Source organism: Mytilus galloprovincialis, chromosome 2, assembly GCF_965363235.1.
Source record: "Mytilus galloprovincialis chromosome 2, xbMytGall1.hap1.1, whole genome shotgun sequence".
Lineage (NCBI taxonomy): Eukaryota > Metazoa > Mollusca > Bivalvia > Mytilida > Mytilidae > Mytilus > Mytilus galloprovincialis.
In genome coordinates, this window is record NC_134839.1 from 11,225,182 (window position 1) to 11,244,955 (window position 19,774).

Below are 19,774 nucleotides of genomic sequence, written 5' to 3' on the forward strand. Positions count from 1 at the left end.
CCTGGGATAAGAAAATCTAAGGATTTCGAAAAATTCAAAGTTTTGTAAAACAGGAAATTTATAAAAATGACCACCTTATTGATACTCATGTCAACACCGAAGTGTTGACTACTCGGCTGGTGATACCCTCGGGGACGAAACGTCCACCAGCAGTGGCACCAACCCAGTGGTGTAAATAGTAATCAAAGGTACCAGGATTATGATTTAGTATGCCAGACGTGCGTTTCGTCTACATAAGACTCATCAGTGACGCTCATATCAAAATATTTATAATGCCAAACAAGTACAAAGTTGAAGAGCATTGAGGATCAAAAATTCCAAAAAAGTTGTGCCAAATTCGGCTAAGGTAATCTATGCCTGGGATAAGAAAATCTTAGTATTTCGAAGAATTCAAAGTTTTGTAAAACAGGAAATTTATAAAAATGACCACCTTATTGATACTCATGTCAACACCGAAGTGTTGACTACTGGGGTGGTGATACCCTCGGGAACGAAACGTCCACCAGCAGTGGCATCAACCCAGTGGTGTAAATAGTTATCAAAGGTACCAGGATTATAATTTAGTAGGCCAGACGCGCGTTTAGTCTACATAAGACTCATCAGTGACGCTCATATGAAAGTATTTATTATGCCAAACAATTACAAAGTTGAAGAGCATTGAGGATCCAAAATTCCAAAAAGTTGTGCCAAATACAGCAAAGGTAATCTATGCCTGGGATAAGAAAATCTTAGTATTTCGAAAAATTCAAAATTTTGTAAAACAGGAAATTTATACAAATGACCACCTTATTGATACTCATGTCAACACCGAAATGTTGACTACTGGGTTTGTGTTACCGTTTACTCTTACACGAACCTTTTTGCTGATTATCTTGGAAAATAAAATTAATAATTTGGAAAGTATAATAAAACAAACTGAACATAAAACAGATAATTAAAACAAAGTTTCCAAGAATGTTAAAATTACTTCATATGGAGAAATCTTCTTTAATGATTAAAACCAAAGATTGCTTTCCATAGGAGTTATAGTCCTTAAATCACAATTTTGTTGCCATTTGTTGCCTTAGGTGTGTGACCACCTTTTCAAAATTCCTGTTGACTACTGGGCTGGTGATACCGTTTACTCTTACACGAACCTTTTTTGCTGATTATCTTGGAAAATAAAATTAATAATTTGGAAACTATAATAAAAGAAACTGAACATAAAACAGATAAACCAAGTTTCCAAGAACGTTAAAATTACTTCATATGGAGAAATCTTCTTTAATGATAAAAACCAAAGATTGCTTCCCATAGGAGTTATAGTCCTTAAATCACAATTTTATTGCCATTTGTTGCCTTAGGTGTGTGACCACCTTTTCAAAATTCATCAAACTATTCAACCCATTTTGTCAATTTGTAACAGCTTGCTAAATAGCTACAACTTATCTAATAATATTGTCTTAGTTGAACAAAATAGTACAGAACTCTTAAAGAACTATAAAAAGATATACAATGTATAGCGATGTCAACATGATGTATCGAAAAAAGAAACTTTGTTAATTAGATTTTCCATTGTCGTTTAAGTTCAAAGTCACGTGAATTGATATTCAATAACAGATCCAATTCTGGTATATAAGCTGAAAGATATATACTTAACATGCACAATAAAAATCAGTCATTTAAAGATCTTCCTGAAAGATTTTACTTCAACGATCCTGATTTTAAATGGAAACTAATTTTAGCTGCTGTAACACATCTGATAATGTAGACAAATCTCTGACACCTGGACGTATAATCATTGGCACATTTCTTGTTTTAATCACTTCTTTTACTGTATTTGGAAATATCCTTGTTTTGGTTGCAGTGAAAAGAGAAAAACAACTGCAAACAAAGTTTAATACCTATATTGTTAATTTAGCAGTGACCGATTTAACTGTAGCTTTATCTGCAATGAGTTTCTATACAGCTGATAATATCTTGGGATATTGGCCATTCGGAAAGTTCCTCTGTGGAGTGTGGATTTTCAACGATTATGGAATGACATTTGCCTCTGTTTTTACTATAATTGTTATATCAATTGACAGGTTCTGGGCAGTAACATGGCCGAATCACTACAAAAACCACCATACAAAGAAAAAGTGTGCAGTATCAATTGCAATTATATGGTAAGTGTAAAATGATGTCTGTTTCGCGTCCTAACAAAGAAGATCGAAAATCTGTTTATTTCATGACAACAAAACTTTAAAATACATAAATAATGATATAATCAACCTTCATTTCCATCATTTTTGTTAATAACAAAAAGAGTGCGTTCTAGATAGATTAATCCTATTTTATGAATATATATATTTTTTTATTTCACGAACTTGCATTTTTTTTGTTCTCGGACTAATAAAATATCCAATCTATATTCTTTAAATATAACGAGACTATAAACAATTGTTAAACAAGTTAAATCCAGCATTTTCTTCGGTAAAAAAAATTGTACGAAACTAGGAAATTGTTTTGGCTTGCGTTATTGTTATGTTATCCTCTAAAAAACCGTTCACATACCTTTATAACAAAACACATTTTTATTAAACTGATCAAGGAGTAGTTGCGCAAAAAACGTTTTTACAACCATCTGGTCAAAACAACTGCTGGTAGACGATCCGTCCTCTGTGATATCATATGAACATTAGTCAGTGAGTGACCCAGTGATAACATAAACTATCATTATTTTTCAATATCGGTTTTGATTTGACTTTTCAAATGTTTTGATTCTAGTGCCATTCTAACATTGGTATATTTAATAATTTTCATTTTCACCATTAGTTCGAATTGTGTTGAATGGGAATATCGTTGATATATGGCAATATCGTTTATATCGTTATTATCTATGTTTATAAAATGTTGAATGATTCGAAACACTAACTTAGCTCTTCAGATTTTACACTTGAATATGCCTTAAAATTGTGTTTTGGATGTTTTCGATGATAATTGTGTAACTTGAACATGCGATTGACTGTAGTTTTAAATCCATTAGAGCAATAATTGGTAGTCCAAACGTGAGCAATAACTCAATTACGGCATTTTTTTTTGTATCATAATATGGATTTATGTTTCATACGTAGAATTCGATGAATGTGCAGTTAGACTTTATAAATAGACACAGTCGGATTGCCCACTTTTGCCAAGGTTTATTTTCAAAAGTTTTTCATAAAACCGTTAACGGGACGTTTCATGGTATACCGTTGTCCGTCTCTCTGTCCGTCCCGACATGTCGGACATTAAACTAAAAAAAAGCTTTAATCAAATTGCATGAAGCTTTGGTGAATTGTAAATATCTACTGATGTGAGCTCCTTTACGTTTGATAAATCTTAGATTTTAAGTATCCAGGTGTAAAGGTTTTATTCATTAAAAAAAGGATTCTTTTTTACAGTTATCGGACAATAACTAAAAAATGCTTTGAGCAGTTTTCATGTAACTTTGATGAATTGTTTATACCTATTGACATGAGCTCATTTTCGATTTTTATAATTTTTAGCTGTTACATTTCAGAGTAAAGGGATTTTATTCATGAACCAGGGTGATTTTCCAAATTTTCCAGATTTCATACAATATCCTTACAGTGCTTTGAACAGTTTCTATTAACTTTGGTGACTGATTTATATGCATTAAGATAAGCTCCCTTTAGTTTTTTGTAATTTTTGCCATTGAGAAGTTGTTCAACTTTATTCTTTGAAAACGCGACGGGCGTTTTATGCGTTCATGGCGCAGCTGTCTATCTAAAAATGAAATTGACTAAGAAAAATCCCTATTTTATATGTTTCTACAGCGACATAAACAGTCAATATGAGTATATAGTCTTGTGTTGATTGTTTTCTACTCTTGTCACTGGATAGTTGTTTAATTTTACTTAAGAACAATCATATCATGGATAAATTCAAAATCTGAAAAAGAATTAGATCAACTATCATATAAATAAATTAGACAACAGTTATATGGGGCAATAGAAATATCAAATTAAACAGTGAATGTCTCATATTCAAAAACTGGATAAACAGTAAAATTTTATTTGTAAATGACATAATTGATAATTAAGGAAAAATTGAAACAAAATCTGATTTTAGATAAGATATCCTGCCATGCTAATTGGTTTTTAGAGTATTCTAAAGTGACGAAAGCAATACCAACATTGTTGTTACAAGAGCTAACTAAAGAAGAATCAATTAAAACATACGTTCCTATTGACTCCGAATATAAATTCAAAGACAGAAATGGAAAAATTGTAACAGTTAAAAACATTTCCTCCAAAGACATTTACATTTATCTCTTAAATAAACATGATGAAAAACCAATTTGGTTTCAAAGATGGAACATAATGTTTAATGTAGAAAACAACACAAGTAAAAGACAACAAATGCTGAACTATATCTTTTACTATATACAAGATGATGAATTTTAAATGTTAAGATTGAAATTTCGGTATTACATTTTACCAACCAAACAATTACTTTTCTCTTTGAAAATAACTAAAACTCCGCTATGCAATATTTGTAATGTAATCGAAGATTATGAACATTATTTTTTGACATGCAAATTTCTGAAATCATTTTGGAATCAAATAAAACTTTAACTTCATAAACTTAGAATAGGACATCATATAATATTAATTAGATCACTTTTGTGTGGATACAAAATAAACGATACAAGTGATTAAAGTATTGATGATTTATAAATAATTATACTTGTTACTGTACACAAAGGATATTATATATCCGAGCAAAAAACAAAACAAATTAATGTGTTCAAAATTTTTAAAAAGGAATTTTTCTTCAATATCATGAAAAATTGATAAATAAAGAAGGCAAATATGAAAATTTCCATAATCTGGTTTCAGCAAAAACTAAAAAATTATTGAACTAGAAATTATAATATATTATTTTATCTTATTTTTATTCAGTTGCATATATGTCATTAGCTAAAATATTATTATCCATATTGTGCACTATCAAGTATTAACCTTACACGTCCTTGCCTTACAACTGATACATGTATGCTATATACTAACGTTAACGAGGCTTTAAAAAGTGTGTCTTACAGAGAAAAAAAAAATCAAAATTTCCGATCGTCGCAGTTAAAAAAGGCAGAGAATACAAGGCAAATACAAAATCCTCAATGAAAGGGATATCAACACAACCATGGCAATAATAAGCCGTTACAATCACGTTATTTGATACGGATAGCAGAGTACAACATTATTATGTAGAATTAATGACTATATCTCCTTCGTGCAATGTTCTGATTCCTTTTCAAGATTTGGCTATACTTTGGGCCCTTTTTGGTTTTATCTGCTATCAACATTTGTAGTAGATTTTGAATATCTAAATGTTTTGGTCTATCAATGACAAGACGCGTCTTGCCGAAATGCACATCTGGTGCATTAAGTTGATTCCTTTTATATTGTTATCAACTGCCTTTTTCACTGTTATTGATACACATATAACTAACTACGAGTTACGTTATAACGTTGCTTACTACGGAAACTCTCATTATCCATAGTTATTAAGGAATTTGTTTGAATAAAAGAAGGCAACAGTAGTATACAACTGTTCAATAGTCATTAATCGATTAAGCAAAATCAAATCCGGGTCACAAACCAATAAGAGAATATAATTGCATATTGTTAAGCAGTGATTATTATCCTTTTAAATGACTGATTTCTTGATATTGGTCTCAGTAGTACATTTTTTAGGTAAATTGTTGATAGAGTTTTTGTGTTGATTATGCACAATTTGTTAAAAAAAAAATAGCATTAATTAAACTTATTCATTTATGTATACATGTTTAACATTATAACAAATATATACTAGTACGGTTAAGTACAGTTTATTTATAGATTTTCTTTTCAAAGATACATCAGAAGACTTTATTTTTTCAACTGAATATGTAAAATAATGTTTCAAAATGTCAGGCATACATTTCCATTAACACAATATCTTTTAAAAATTTACTTTTTTTATCTATTTATACTGAACAAAAAAACAACGGATTGTAATAATGTTACATTACCATGTCAGTATTGATCTCAATTGTCGTTTTTCTCCCAGCAATTATTTAAAGACATTTCCTTTGTGTTCGTTTACACAGATATTTATATTTCCTTTCTTCGTAGTTAACATCATGTGGAAGTAAAAAGGATATAGCGCATATGACTTAATGATTTGGCTTTAAATTCATAATTTATTCCAAATGTTTATCAAACTTTAACCACGCACTGTGTTGGAAAAAATCCTTTGTTAGTAAAATAAGATAAAATATTACAAAATGCTATCTCTTGATCACAAAGAAGCTTCTGTTCATGTTCCATGAATGTTTGACAAATTTATTGAATTGATTTATAAGCTTAACTTATATGTTAGCAACATGACACGACCGAAAAAATTAAATTGTTTATTTGTCTTTCATTCGCTTCTTTCGTTGCAGATGAAACGAAATTACAAATCAAAAGACAATTTTAATATAAGAAGCACATAAAATGCTCTTGTTTCATTTTCCATCATTTTGTTTGTTTGTTAATAGCATAAATAGTACAATTTCACAACAAAAGCTGTGCATATCAACAACTAATGTCCCTTTAATGATATAATTACTGTGGATTCATTTATTTTCATTGGTACCAAATTTCTTGGATTAAGGAAAACTTGAATATTCGTGGTTATTTAATTTCGAAGTTTTGGCAATTTCTGAAAACATTCCTCCTGAACATTTGTATATCGTTGAATATTTAAATTCGTAGTTCCCCTGTACCCATGAAATTCCCGAAAACTATAGCCAAGAAATATTTGTACACTCACAGTACTGAAAATATTTGAAAATCAAAAAAAAAAAATTAATTGAAGAGCTGATAAAACCAAAAAAAGGAAAAAGTATAGCCAAAGCAGTGAAGGAATAATATGTTTGGCATATATTCTAAGGGGACGGATAGAAAGTTATAAAAGTTAAAAATTAAAAAAAAAAGGAGATTTGGTATGATTGCAAATAAGACAAATTTCTACAAGAGACCAAAATAACACAGAAATTAACAACTATTATAGGTCACCGTACGGACTTCAACAAGGAGCAAAGCCCATACCGCATAGTCAGCTATAAAAGGCCCCGAAATGACAATGTAAAACAATTCAAACGAGAAAACTAACGGCCTAATTTATGTAATAATAGAACAAAAAACAAATACGCAACACATAAAATAATTAAAAGACTCTAATGATGCAAGTGTAATGCTTAAATGCATTAATACAATTGTTGCCCCATCTAAGTGTGAATTTTGAAGGTCCCAATCTCAATCAAAGATGACAAAAATAGGGAACAAGATACAAAGGACAAATCAAACACTAACGGATAACACCGTTGCATAAGAAAACGACGTTAACATATTTTAAGATCAGTAAGATAAATTAAATCAACATGGTCGCCAAACTTAGAACTATTGATTTAGAGTGCACAATTTATACATCGAATCGTGAAATTAAAGGAGCATGCTACCTCCTTGAGATGCTTGTATAAAAAAGTTTACCAAATTCAAATAAAGGTTAAGGCCCTAAAGGTGTCGAACACAGTTGGTTATCAAACGTAACAAATATGCTGTGACTACAAATGGAAGTATCTTAATGATGACAGTGTCAAAGATCCTTATCCCCGGCTTTGTATATATCTAGGATTTTGATTGGTTAACGCACGTCGTTACAAAACCCATATCCCCTGGGTGTTGCTAACCCATATCCCCGGACGTTGCTAACCATTATCCGGGGGAACTTCACGCAAATTTTCCTAAGTTTTATGATTGCTCCTTGTAAAATATTGAATTCTGTAGATTATCCATGATGTTTGTAATTAAATATTTAATTCATTAACGATTTTGTCCTATAATTCCGATCATTTTCACTCATTACATTAAATGCATCACTTGACTGCCACATTTTCAAGGAATGGGACTACTGACCTAGCTATGCAAATGACCCACGTTGACGTCACACCATCTATGACGTAACTCTCACAACATTGAGCGCCAAATTTGATTCAATCCAGTTTCTCTGTCTCCGTATTAAAAACGTCTTATATTTGACTACCTGTAGGGTTCTACCAAAGGTAGTACCCTACACCCAGTAGAAACTAAGTAAAATTTCCAAATTTCAATAAAACTTTTTTAGATAATGAAAAAAACGTTGTTTTCACGTTACACTTTGTACCCGAATTTCCATAAAAACTCGCCCGATTCTGACTAAGACCGGGGATAAATTCGTTATCTACGTTCATATCCGTAGATATGGATATTTTAACACCCTTCAGTACCCTGTACACCCTTCGGCTACGCCTCATGGTGTACTTGGGTACTTCAGGGTGTTAAAATATCCATATCTACGGATATGAACGTAGATAACTTATATTATTTGAATCAGTGAAGGTTTTTACGTTTATATGTTTTTATACAATTCTCATTCTTTTAATGAAATAAAATGGACTTAGTTATTGAAATTAAGAAAACTTTTGTCTTGTAAAGGTAAAGGTGTAAGATTAAGATTTTATCAATCTATCCTTGGGGGATCTTCGATTTTATCTACTCTAAAGATTGATTGCTTATTATGTAACGTGAGGGTATCCAAATTGCACATATTTTGACAGTTTTTTTCACTAAAGTTAATTTAAAATCTAGAGAAAGTTTTCAATCTGTGATTTTTTGCAGATGGATCATTATTTATTCATGGTTCCACCATTTAATTTTAAATCCATATTTAATCATAGAAAATGGGTTTGAACAGACCTCCAAACCCTTCATGATTCTGTAATGAGGAGTACCCAAATTGCATCCTTGCTTTAATCCTTAAAATCCGTATAACATATCTTTTGTATCATGTCTTCATAAATTTTGAACAATTGTACATCAATCCATGCTTACTACTAATTTTTTTGAAAAATGGATGCTTGTTACATACTTAATTTGCAAATCATTAAAAGATGACTTTTTGTGGACGTCGCACGGCGACGTTTCTGTGAATGTTACTTTTTACAGTGAACACTTCGTCTGTTGATGTATACTGTGAACGTCTTGTGTATATTTAAATATATTTACCTTATATGTTGATAGACTTGCACGGTTTCAAATCATAAAAATACATATGGTTTAGTATCCTGGAAAACTTGATTTCGGCTGTTATTTTTGTTAAATAATGTGCAATTTCGGTACTCGGAACAATTTGGGTACCCTGACGTTATAAATAAGGATACTGTTTCCCGAAACATTTGACGCACAGACCAACATTTAATTCCAGGCGCTATTTCTTGATTGAGCAGAAAGTTTTGTTCATGTTTTTTTTTTTGGTTAATTTTTATCAATGTCACAAACTCGAAAGTTAATTAGCTTGCAGTAAAAAGAAATCACTGTAAATCTGTGACCGTGAAATATCATTTGTCAATTATGCGTTAGAGATTTGTATCTATATAATTGTTATAAAAAATAAATGAAAATCCATTTTTTTCAAATCAATTTGTTTTTCTTGATGTGTTTTAATATATGTTATACACGAACTCTGAGTTATAATTTCATAACTTTGGGTCTATAATTGAAAACAATTATCAATAAGGGTTCTATGTTAATTTTATTTTTTATGTTTTAAATAGTAAATTGAGTAAGTATAAACAGCCTTCCATCCAAAGCACAAAAAAAAAAAAACCAAAATACTTATGCTTTGAATGTATATTTTAGAAATTAAAATTATCAATACCAGATCTTTTCTATTTTTGTGTTTAAAGAAAAATGAAAAGTATAGGAATATACGTTGACTCAAACAATAAAATAAAAATCCCCTGACAAGTTTAATCTACAAATACATACAGAGTAAACTTATAAAACATGTCCTTCTTTGCAAAATACATACTTTTGACCAGTAGAGTAAACAAAGAAATAACCAAAAAAAAAATAATAAAATTATGAAAGTAACAATATAAAATCATTTATGAATGAACATTATTTGTTTTTCACATTTGTAAGTTTTAATATAAAAGCAAATTCTATATTTATTTTCATCTCATTTGCCTATACTGAACTGTTTACTTGTTTATTAGATATCTTATAAAATAGAAATTGGACAATGGTGATATTAAATATGACTGCTTCACATTTACTATAAATAATAGACAAACATTAAGATAAAAACTATAAAACGAATAAGCCATTTTTAAATATCACTTTAGTCATAACGAATTGGTTTCTCAAAACTGATAACATACATTGCAGGCTGCCTTGATGAACCGCATTTTTAAAATAATATCAAATAAAATTTAGTCCGCATACTATAAATTCTTATAATGTGTCTTATTCTTATATCGTCAATTTCAATGAGTCTTTGTATGCCATGTTGGTGATGTATGCATGACAAGAGCACATGACAAGTCGGCGTACCCTGCGTTGGTCCGTTTAGAGTTTATGATTTTCTGTAAGGTTTTTCTGCTAATAATATACATGGGTACACTAATGTTGCCTCTTCTTCATGTGTGGTACACGTTATTCGGGACTGGCCTGTTAGAAACTTTAGCGCTTAAAATGGGGTTTTCAGACAGAATCTGGATTATGAAATACATGATTGCTAAAATTGTAGCATTACTAGTAAGCACCAATTAATTATGAATATTATTTTTTCGTGTTTTTTTAAGGTAAAATAATAAACTTTTCAACACACGATAACAATATGACAAAGCTGTTTACAGTTTGTTCTTTAATTTTACCGATTGTGTCTTTTTACAATTATTGTAACTTTTTGAGTGTGAATTCCCATGAAGGTTGATGAATGCAAAACAGGAGACGTTTGCTCTGACGATGCAGCCAGTTTCAATCGTACACGATCGAGGTTTTGTTTACTACATTGATTTGTCTGATCTAACGCGTTTTTCTAGAAATAAATATCAGTAACTATAATATCGGCCTAAAAAGTAAAATCACAATAATACTGAACTTAGAGGAAAATCATTTTGGAAAGTCCATAATCACATGGCAATATCAAATAACAAAACGCATAAAAGACGAATGGACAAGAACTGTCATATTCCTGACTTAGTAGAGGCATTTTCAAATGTAGAAAATGGTGGATTAAACCTAGTTTTATAGCGCTAACCCTCTCACTTTGATGACAGTCTCATTCATAATTTTTATATATCTGTTTGTTTCTAAAGTGATTAAGATGATAACACAACGTTGACTGCTTTCCCCATATTTTTGACATTTTTACGCATTATATCTGTTTGATTTCTTCACACGTCGTAGTCACTATTATGGAATTTTATAGGACTCTCATATAAGTGAGAGGTTTAACTAGCTATTAAACCAGGTTTGTTCCACTTTCTACATAAAAAAATGTCTGTACCAATTCAGGAATATGACAGCTGTTGTCCATATGTTTGATGTGTTTGATTTTTGATTCTGCCATTTGATTGGGGATTTTCCTCGGAGTGTTTGTGATTTTACTTTTTTCAATAAAGGAGTTTAAAAGTGATAAGAGACCCATCCTGTCATTTTCCTTACCGTTAAACGAAGACGATATTGATTAAGCTGCACAAAAAATAGCCTCTCAGTAATGAAAAAACGTGTACCAATACTTAAAATGATATACATTATTAGATTACGAGATAAAACTACAAATTAATTTCCACAGTACCCGTCCGATACGATCTTTTAAAGAATAAACTATATACAATTTAGTTGTAAACTGTACCTTTTTTCAAAAAAATCATACTTTAACATTTGGCTTTATAGAAATAAGAAATAGCAAAACAGTCAAAATTTATCTCATACAATTTGGAAATCAACCGAACAGCAGACTACATGCATTGTTATTGGTTGGCTTATTTTCTGACATTTAATAAATATAACTTCTTATAGAATTCAATGTTTCATTATTCAGATTTTAAGGACGAGCTGTAAATCTTAATTGAATTTTACAAAGGACGGACTACGAGGAATAGAGTGCTGCTAATCAAATGATAGGATACAACCACGGTGGGACGTAATAATAATAATAATAATACCCTATGAAATCCAGTTACATGAAGACAATCTACATGGTATACTTAATAAAACAATAACACTTATATCTGTGTCTGACTTAAAATGTTTAGTATTTTTTATCTTAAATGTAACGAATTAACAAATCAAATATTATTCTTAGACCTACAATTGCCATTAGGATTATTAATCCTAATATTTGGCATATTCTTCCAAAAAAAAAAGAGATAACGATCTTTATTTCAAAGTATGATGAATATTATTAGCAAAGTTTTTAATGTTGCATTTTACTTTTCGCGATGTATTTACCTACCTATATGTTAAGCTGGCAACATCATTTAATTACACATTGGCAACTATCATAAGGTATAGTCAATATTTGAAATTTCTGAGTAATTTATTTTTCAAGTTTTAACTTAACAATAAATAAACACTTAAAGAACAGAGATATCTGATTTCAATGAATATTTTGTTGATTTATTGACATAAAGAACGCCTTGGTCCTAATATAACCTCGTTAATATTCTTTTATTTATATTGGTACCAATTTATCGTTAATCATGTTAATGATGTATAAATATTAATGTTTAACAGATGGGAATACTTACACACAATCTATGCAAAATAAAGATTAGAATTAAGCTCTTCCGACGCTCGAAATTTTGTTAAGTGTTATTTTTATTCACAACCTAATTCTGTATATGTTTTGTCAATTGTTTTCGGAAGTAGCTGTGTCTTAGATGGATTTAAAACATGTTCAAATCATGTGTGGCGTCAGAGCACACAAAGAAACAAATTAAAAAAGATTTGTCAAATAATTAATAAGTTACAATTATGTTTTAAAAATTACTTCAGTAAAAGGTTCAATAAACTCAGCGTAGATATCAGGATAACATTAACGGTACCAATTTTCCTGCACCAGATGCGCATTTCGACAATACATGTCTCTTCAGTGATGCTCGTGGCCAAAATATTTGAAATCCAAAGCTTATATAAAAGATGAAGAGCTATAATCCAAAAGGTCCAAAAAGTATAGCCAGATATAAATTGTGTACGCCAGATAGGCGTTTCGTCTTAAAAAAAAAACTCATCAGTAATGCTTTAATAAAAAAAAGTTAGAAAAGCAATATAAAGCGCAAAGTTTAAAGTATTGAGGACCCAAAATTCCGGATCTTCAATACTTTGACTTTGTTCAACATTTTTTAACAGCTTTTAAAATTTAAACGATGTTTTGTTAATTGGTGTACGTGTTTGTGTTAAAAAATTGCAGTAGAAAAGTCAAACAACAATCAGCATCATTGTCAACAGAAAATAGAGAAACTGATAAACAACAATTCACAGAACTCTAAACAAATAATTTACTTAAGAATGGATAACTCTGACCCAACAACAACAAAAACAGATTCCCTGAAAGGGCAAACTAATCCAAAGATACAAGCTACTGCCACCTGTTCTTTCTGATAAACATTTTGTAATTGTGTATTGTAACAAATAGTTAATTTCCAATCATTTTAGGTATATGTTCGTGTATCCTTAACCATGATTGCAAAACAAAATTTTTGAACATGATCAAATGGATGCATCACATGTTTGTTTAAATTAGCAAAGTCAATGCCGTAAAAAGGTTGTTATGAAGCATGAAAAGGAGACAAGCATTCAATTTTTATAACTGTTTGTTTTGTTTACGCATCGTTATCTGTAAAATGGAATTTGATGCGACTGTTATACAAGTGAGAGATTTAGATAGCTATAAAACCAGGTTAAATCCGCCATTTTCAACATTAGAACATGCCTGTTCCAAGTCAGAATTATGACAGTTGTTATCCATTCGTTTGATGTGTTTGAGCTTTTGATTTTGTCATCTGATTAGGAACTTTCCGTTTTGAATTTTCTTCGGAGTTCAGTATTTTTGTGATTTTACTTTTTTATGACCGGATTTCTATCTTGCCGTTTCCAGAAAAAGGAATTAATTGTCGAATGTGGAGGTAACTATGTGTTACACCACAACTGGTTGAAGAATGTAAAAAATATTGACTTATATTAATGTGTTGTACTTTTACCATAACGTCAAAAACATTTCAATATCAATTGGAATTTGAAATTGTAATGTGAAAACAGTACCTTTTAGAACTCAAAAAATTATAGAATCGTCAAGTTTATTTTTCTTATATTTGTATAATGTACGTAAATCATATGTGAGTATTGCTTTTGTGAAGCTCATAATATAACATCAAATCAGATAGTTCAGTCCTGTAAATTGATTTTAAATGTTATTTGAAATTATATGCAATATTTTAATGTTTTTCCCAAAATTTAATTCAGTGTGTCTTGAAGAAAATGCATATCATTACTAAAATACCCGAATTAATATTGATGTTGGTTAAGAATGTTTTATTTTATTTATTTCATTTATACAGCCTCTAGATCGACGAAAATCTATTAATAAGGAAGACATTGCCGTACACAACTCAAATTGTTATATTTAGAAATATAAAAAGACTTTCGGACTTTTACAAATTGGCCCTTGGTTATAAATAAACTCAAGAGAAAGGACCTTTCTATTGTTGCAAAACATCTAGTATGAACGTAACTTAGTCTAGTTTTTATAGACTTTTTTCGTTTTTGTTTTTCCATGAATTTGTCGTCTCTATTTGACATATGAATTTGATCCTCTCTTTGGTATCTTTCGTCTCTTTTTTATAATTTACTACCTGGAAATTTACAAAAGCCTGATATACCCTTTTAATGATTGTATATGGATAAAAGGTAATTAAATCATTAATTAAATTTCAGCTTCAATTAATTTTATGCTATGTGATATGACATAAAAATTTTAATCATAGAATTTAATTAATTGCAAAATGCCTTTATGCTAGACTTGAATTAATGGTTTGATTATAGGAATTATTGTATCGTTCGTGAATTACTTCACTGATGTCAAGCCGATTTGCAAGTTTATAATTCAAAATGTTAACTCTTATCGTACTTTCTGCCATGTTTGAGGCATTTTTCAAAACTTTCATTTTCTTTCCTTTTGTTAATACAAGCCTTAAAGATATCTGATATATAGTATACATTAAAAAAAATGACTGTAAAAAAACTTTTATCAGATTGAAGCAGACCTCGACTATGAGGTACTGATAATGAAGCTGGCAATATAGAAAGAACACATTAATTCTATAACCAAAAAGGAATAGACTATGCTCATCTAGCAAATAAATAGTGACTGCCTCTAACTAGACACCATCCATAATTCTATTAAGTCTTTTCGTGGGAAATCATTTCGAGGACAAATGAAAATCTACAGCTGGTGTTTTATTGAAGACAGATTTCTTGAAACAACCTAGGAACAAACTTGTCTGATACCTTTTTTTGGTAGGAAACCCTTTAAAAAAACGGTTGGATTGCAATTTTTTTGTTTTTTCGCAGTACTCAATTAAGAGTAGTAGTCCCTTGGTATATAGATTTATAGAAATCAACATTTAGGATAAGGTGGGCTTTACTTCTTCTGTATAAGATTTATTGAATCTCATAAACATTTAGGAGGATTACAGAAAGATGAAGAAGCTCAATCTACTCGTAACTTTACCAAGAAACTTACATTCAGAAGGAATTCACCTGAATTGTAAATCAAACATTTTGTGTTTACAGCCAAGAGTGTAGCATTGAGGATAAGTATATATCGGTGACTGGAATGGAAGTATAATTAACGAATATGTAGCCATAGATCAAACACGAATAACAATGCAATTGAGATTGATAAGCAATATTTCAGTTGGTCTGGTCATACAGTCCTTCCAAAGCGAGTTCAAATTATTGAAATATTGTACCACAGGACTAAGACTTTCTCGTTTTGCAATAGATTTCTGAAGACAATAGGATTATTAAATAACTGAAACTGAAAAACTGAAACACTCTATGATTACAATGAAAAAAAAAATGATGATAAAGATATTCTATCTTTTTTTGTGTACTGTTTAAGAATTTTCTATATGTTATTGATACAAGTCCAGTATTTTGATGATATTATCATCGATGCATTTGTTGTAGGAAACAGTATGTTTTTCTATCACAAAACAGGTTTTGACATGACGTTAAACAAGAAATGTATTACTGAGCAAAACATCGGAGTTGTATGTAATTTCCGTTTTTTTTTTCTACCATTAATCGTAGAGGATTTCAGTAATTTAAGCTTGTATGATAAACTGCTACAATGTTATATATAATATTGCCACTTTACTTATATTTTAGGATATGTATGGTAGTACTGTGGCTTCCTTCCTGTATTGTGGACCGGCTTAGTCATGCCGATATAGATGGTTCTGTCTGTATATGGGATCCAGCACTGAATCAAAAATTTGTTATTGTCATAGCCATAATAGGTCATCATGGATCATTCTTTGTAATACTGTTCTGCTATATTCGTGTATTTTACACTCTTAGAACGCGAAATAGAATTTCAAGACGAATAAGACCTGCACTAGTTACGATTAATAATCTCTCTGTTATTTACCCCTCTACAATAGAAACAAAAGTGTCTTCACCGGAAACGAAATACGATGACTTATCATCACTAGAGATCACTCGAGATCATTTAAAACCAGGAAACGTAAGAAAAAACTCGAATCCAGGATCAACAGGAGTACATGCAACAACAAGTAAAAGTGAACAAACAGAATCGGAGAAAAAAACACATGTTTCAACTCGAGACAGGAGAGCATTCGTCACACTGACGTACATTATTATAGGTTATGTAATATGTTGGTTTCCTTTTCATATAGTGTTTGATGTAAGTGCTGTCAAACCAGACGCTGTTTCCCAAACGGTGTATTTAATAACATTCTGGTTAACTTATATTAACTCTACTATTAATCCATTTTTGTATAATTTTAGTAACCCCGAATTTCGTAAAGCGTTTAAAAAAATCTTACTACGAAGAAAATGAATAACCTCATGCAATTATATTTATGCTGAGTTGATCAAAATAACCATTGTGTCCTTAAAAATGTTTTTATATTAATCATGTGCACTTGGCTTTTTAATAAACTGTTGGTCCCATTATTTATGCTAGTACCTTATTCTATGTCCTTGATGTAATTATTTTGTTATGAAATCTGTTTTTATTTTAGAAAATTGGATTGAGGTTGATATCTTCCCTCTCATTTACAAGGTTCGATGAAATTACTGTTTATGTGAAGGTTTAATTGTATAATCAGTTAAAATTGTCATTGCATAAAACACATTTAGCTCAATCAACATTATCAAATAACATCAAGGGCAATCAGAGTACATAATATATATAATATGACACTCTCTTTTTGTTACATAATGCGCACACAAGAGGGACGAAAGATACCAGAGGGATAGTCAAACTCATAAATCGAAAATAAACTGACAACGCCATAGCTAAAAATAAAAAGGACAAACAGACAAACAATAGTACATATGACACAACATAGAAAACTAAAGAATAAACAACACGAACCCCACCAAAAACAAGGGGTGATCTCATGTGCTCCAGAAGGGTAAGCAGATCCTGCTCCACATGTGGCACCCGTCGTGTTGCTTATGTGATAACAAAACCGGTAAATAGTCTAATTCGGTAGGTCACATTCATGAAAGGGGAGAGGATTGTAGTTACGACGTAAGGAACATATCTGATATCATTTGTGAAACGGTTATTCCATAACGGTCAACCAACTCGTGATGGCGTCCGTAAAATTTACGAAGGGATGATTTCAACTTCACCATTTGGAACTCTTGGTTTTATAGCTTGCTTGTGAGAAGCAACCCTTTATCAAGAAAATCATGATAGGAAATGCAAGCACGGGAATATCGTATCAATTGGGAGAGATTTAAACCCCGTATGCAGGTGCTGCTGGAATGTTGCTACTTAGAAATGGAATACTCACAATTGGAAATCTGAAATCATCTCTTTTGTCGTAAAGTTTTGTTTTCAACCGACCCTCATTTTCAATTTCTAGATGTAAATCAAGATATGAGGCCGACTTAACTGTATCTGTAGTATCCTTTATCTCTAGCTCGATGGGATAGATGCGTTCCACATAGTCACCAAATTTTGAATTATTTAGTGAAAGAAAATCATCTATATAGCGGAAAGTAGAGTTAAAGGATATTGCTAACTTCTAATCGTTCTTCCTAAAAAGTTCCTGCATGAAGTCAGCCTAATAATAATAAAGAAACAAGTCGGCAAGTAGAGGGGCACAGTTTGTTCCCATTGGAATGCTGACACTCTGTTTAAAAACACGTCCTCCGAACGTAACAAATATGTTGTCGATCAAGAAATCAAGCATCTTGATAATATCAGTTTCAGAGAATATTTTGTTTGAATCAGAGTGATCCTTTACAAAGTAGGATTTATCCCTCCCTAAGACAAGATACTTGTATCTACGTTGGCCATTCTTTTTAATGAAGCAAAGCAATACCAACTCTTTCAATTAGTTTGGAATGTGGAATACAAGTCCAAAGTTTGCCTGTTTTCAGAAAGGGGTACTGCTTTAATTAGGGGGGGGGGGGTACTTTTTTTCAATGCAACTTAACAGATCTTTTAATGGCATTTTTTAAAATGTAAATGTTTTAGCTTTTTAAAGACATGGCATTATGGTTATAGGTACCAGTCTTGTATTACGATTCCAGTTTCTGGTGCATGTCAAAACATCGAGGGAAACAAAAATGTTTGATCATAACTTTATGCTGAATTGAAACATTTATATAGATTTAATAAAAATCTTGCAAGTTTGGTTTTTTTTTTTTTTGGGGGGGGGGGGGTATAAATCCAGAAAAGTGAAAAGATATCATGTTTACTGGAAGTGGTGCGGCCTTCAAAAAACAGCAAACAGAAAGTAGAAAAAATTGTTTTTATTTCAGGGTTGCGTAACTTTTTATTCTTCGTGGCATTACCCACTTTTTTTCGATTTAATCACAATTTCACATTAGTACATACATGTGAACATGAATTTTTTTTTCTATGTAGCATTTTCTTTCTCCAAAGATCAGCTGTTTTGTACTTCTAAACTTAACAACGGTAGCAGCAAAAATTATAGTTTATCAATAGCAGCTGCTATAATCACTGATAATTATTGTACGACCACTGTGACTCCTTCTATCTAATTGTGAAATAAGTCTCATTGGTCTGAATTTATTTACATTTAATCTTAAACGGCAGTCCTGAGTAACCGGACAAAAGTCAGACAGAGATTGAAGCAATTATTAAAAAATCTGGATTTTTGTTTAGTAACTTAACATAAAAATAGGAAAAGGCAGACAACAAATTGGAGAGAAACAGACGGCAATTTTTCGCTTTTGCCCGTTATTTTGGTCAGTGTGAATCTACCGATTGATACGTCTATTAAATCAAAAATGATCAAAAACTCATTGAAATTGAATAGAACTACACAGTCATGCCGTCCTCATGCCGGGTAATTAGTGATTGTTTACACACATACAAAAAAGAGGAAACATTAAAGCAACACGAGGTACGATGTGGTCCTATGATCTGTCTTAAATAAACAACTACCTTTACAAACTCCAAAAACAGCAAACATGGCAGAACGAATTGATAAAGGGAGATAAGAGTTTGCATGACAAGCAGTACATGATGTAAAATATAAACATGTCTAGTGAGAATATTAGCTTAACAAAAGATTCAGAAAAACAACGATGAAATAGTTTACAAACATAAATTAAAACACACCAACCATATCGCGACAGAAATGGATTAGTATGATTGTTTT

The 19,774-nt window shown here is 30.9% G+C and overlaps 1 protein-coding gene across 1 annotated transcript; it reads left to right on the forward strand.

Moving 5' to 3' along the window:
* The first annotated feature begins 1,647 nt into the window (after positions 1–1,647).
* Positions 1,648–17,054, forward strand: LOC143062113 (alpha-1A adrenergic receptor-like). The gene is made up of 2 exons (XM_076233924.1): positions 1,648–2,147; positions 16,272–17,054. The coding sequence occupies exons 1-2, from the start codon at positions 1,708–1,710 to the stop codon at positions 16,963–16,965; spliced, it is 1,134 nt and encodes a 377-aa protein (XP_076090039.1). The 5' UTR covers positions 1,648–1,707; the 3' UTR covers positions 16,966–17,054.
* Positions 17,055–19,774: the final 2,720 nt, after the last annotated feature.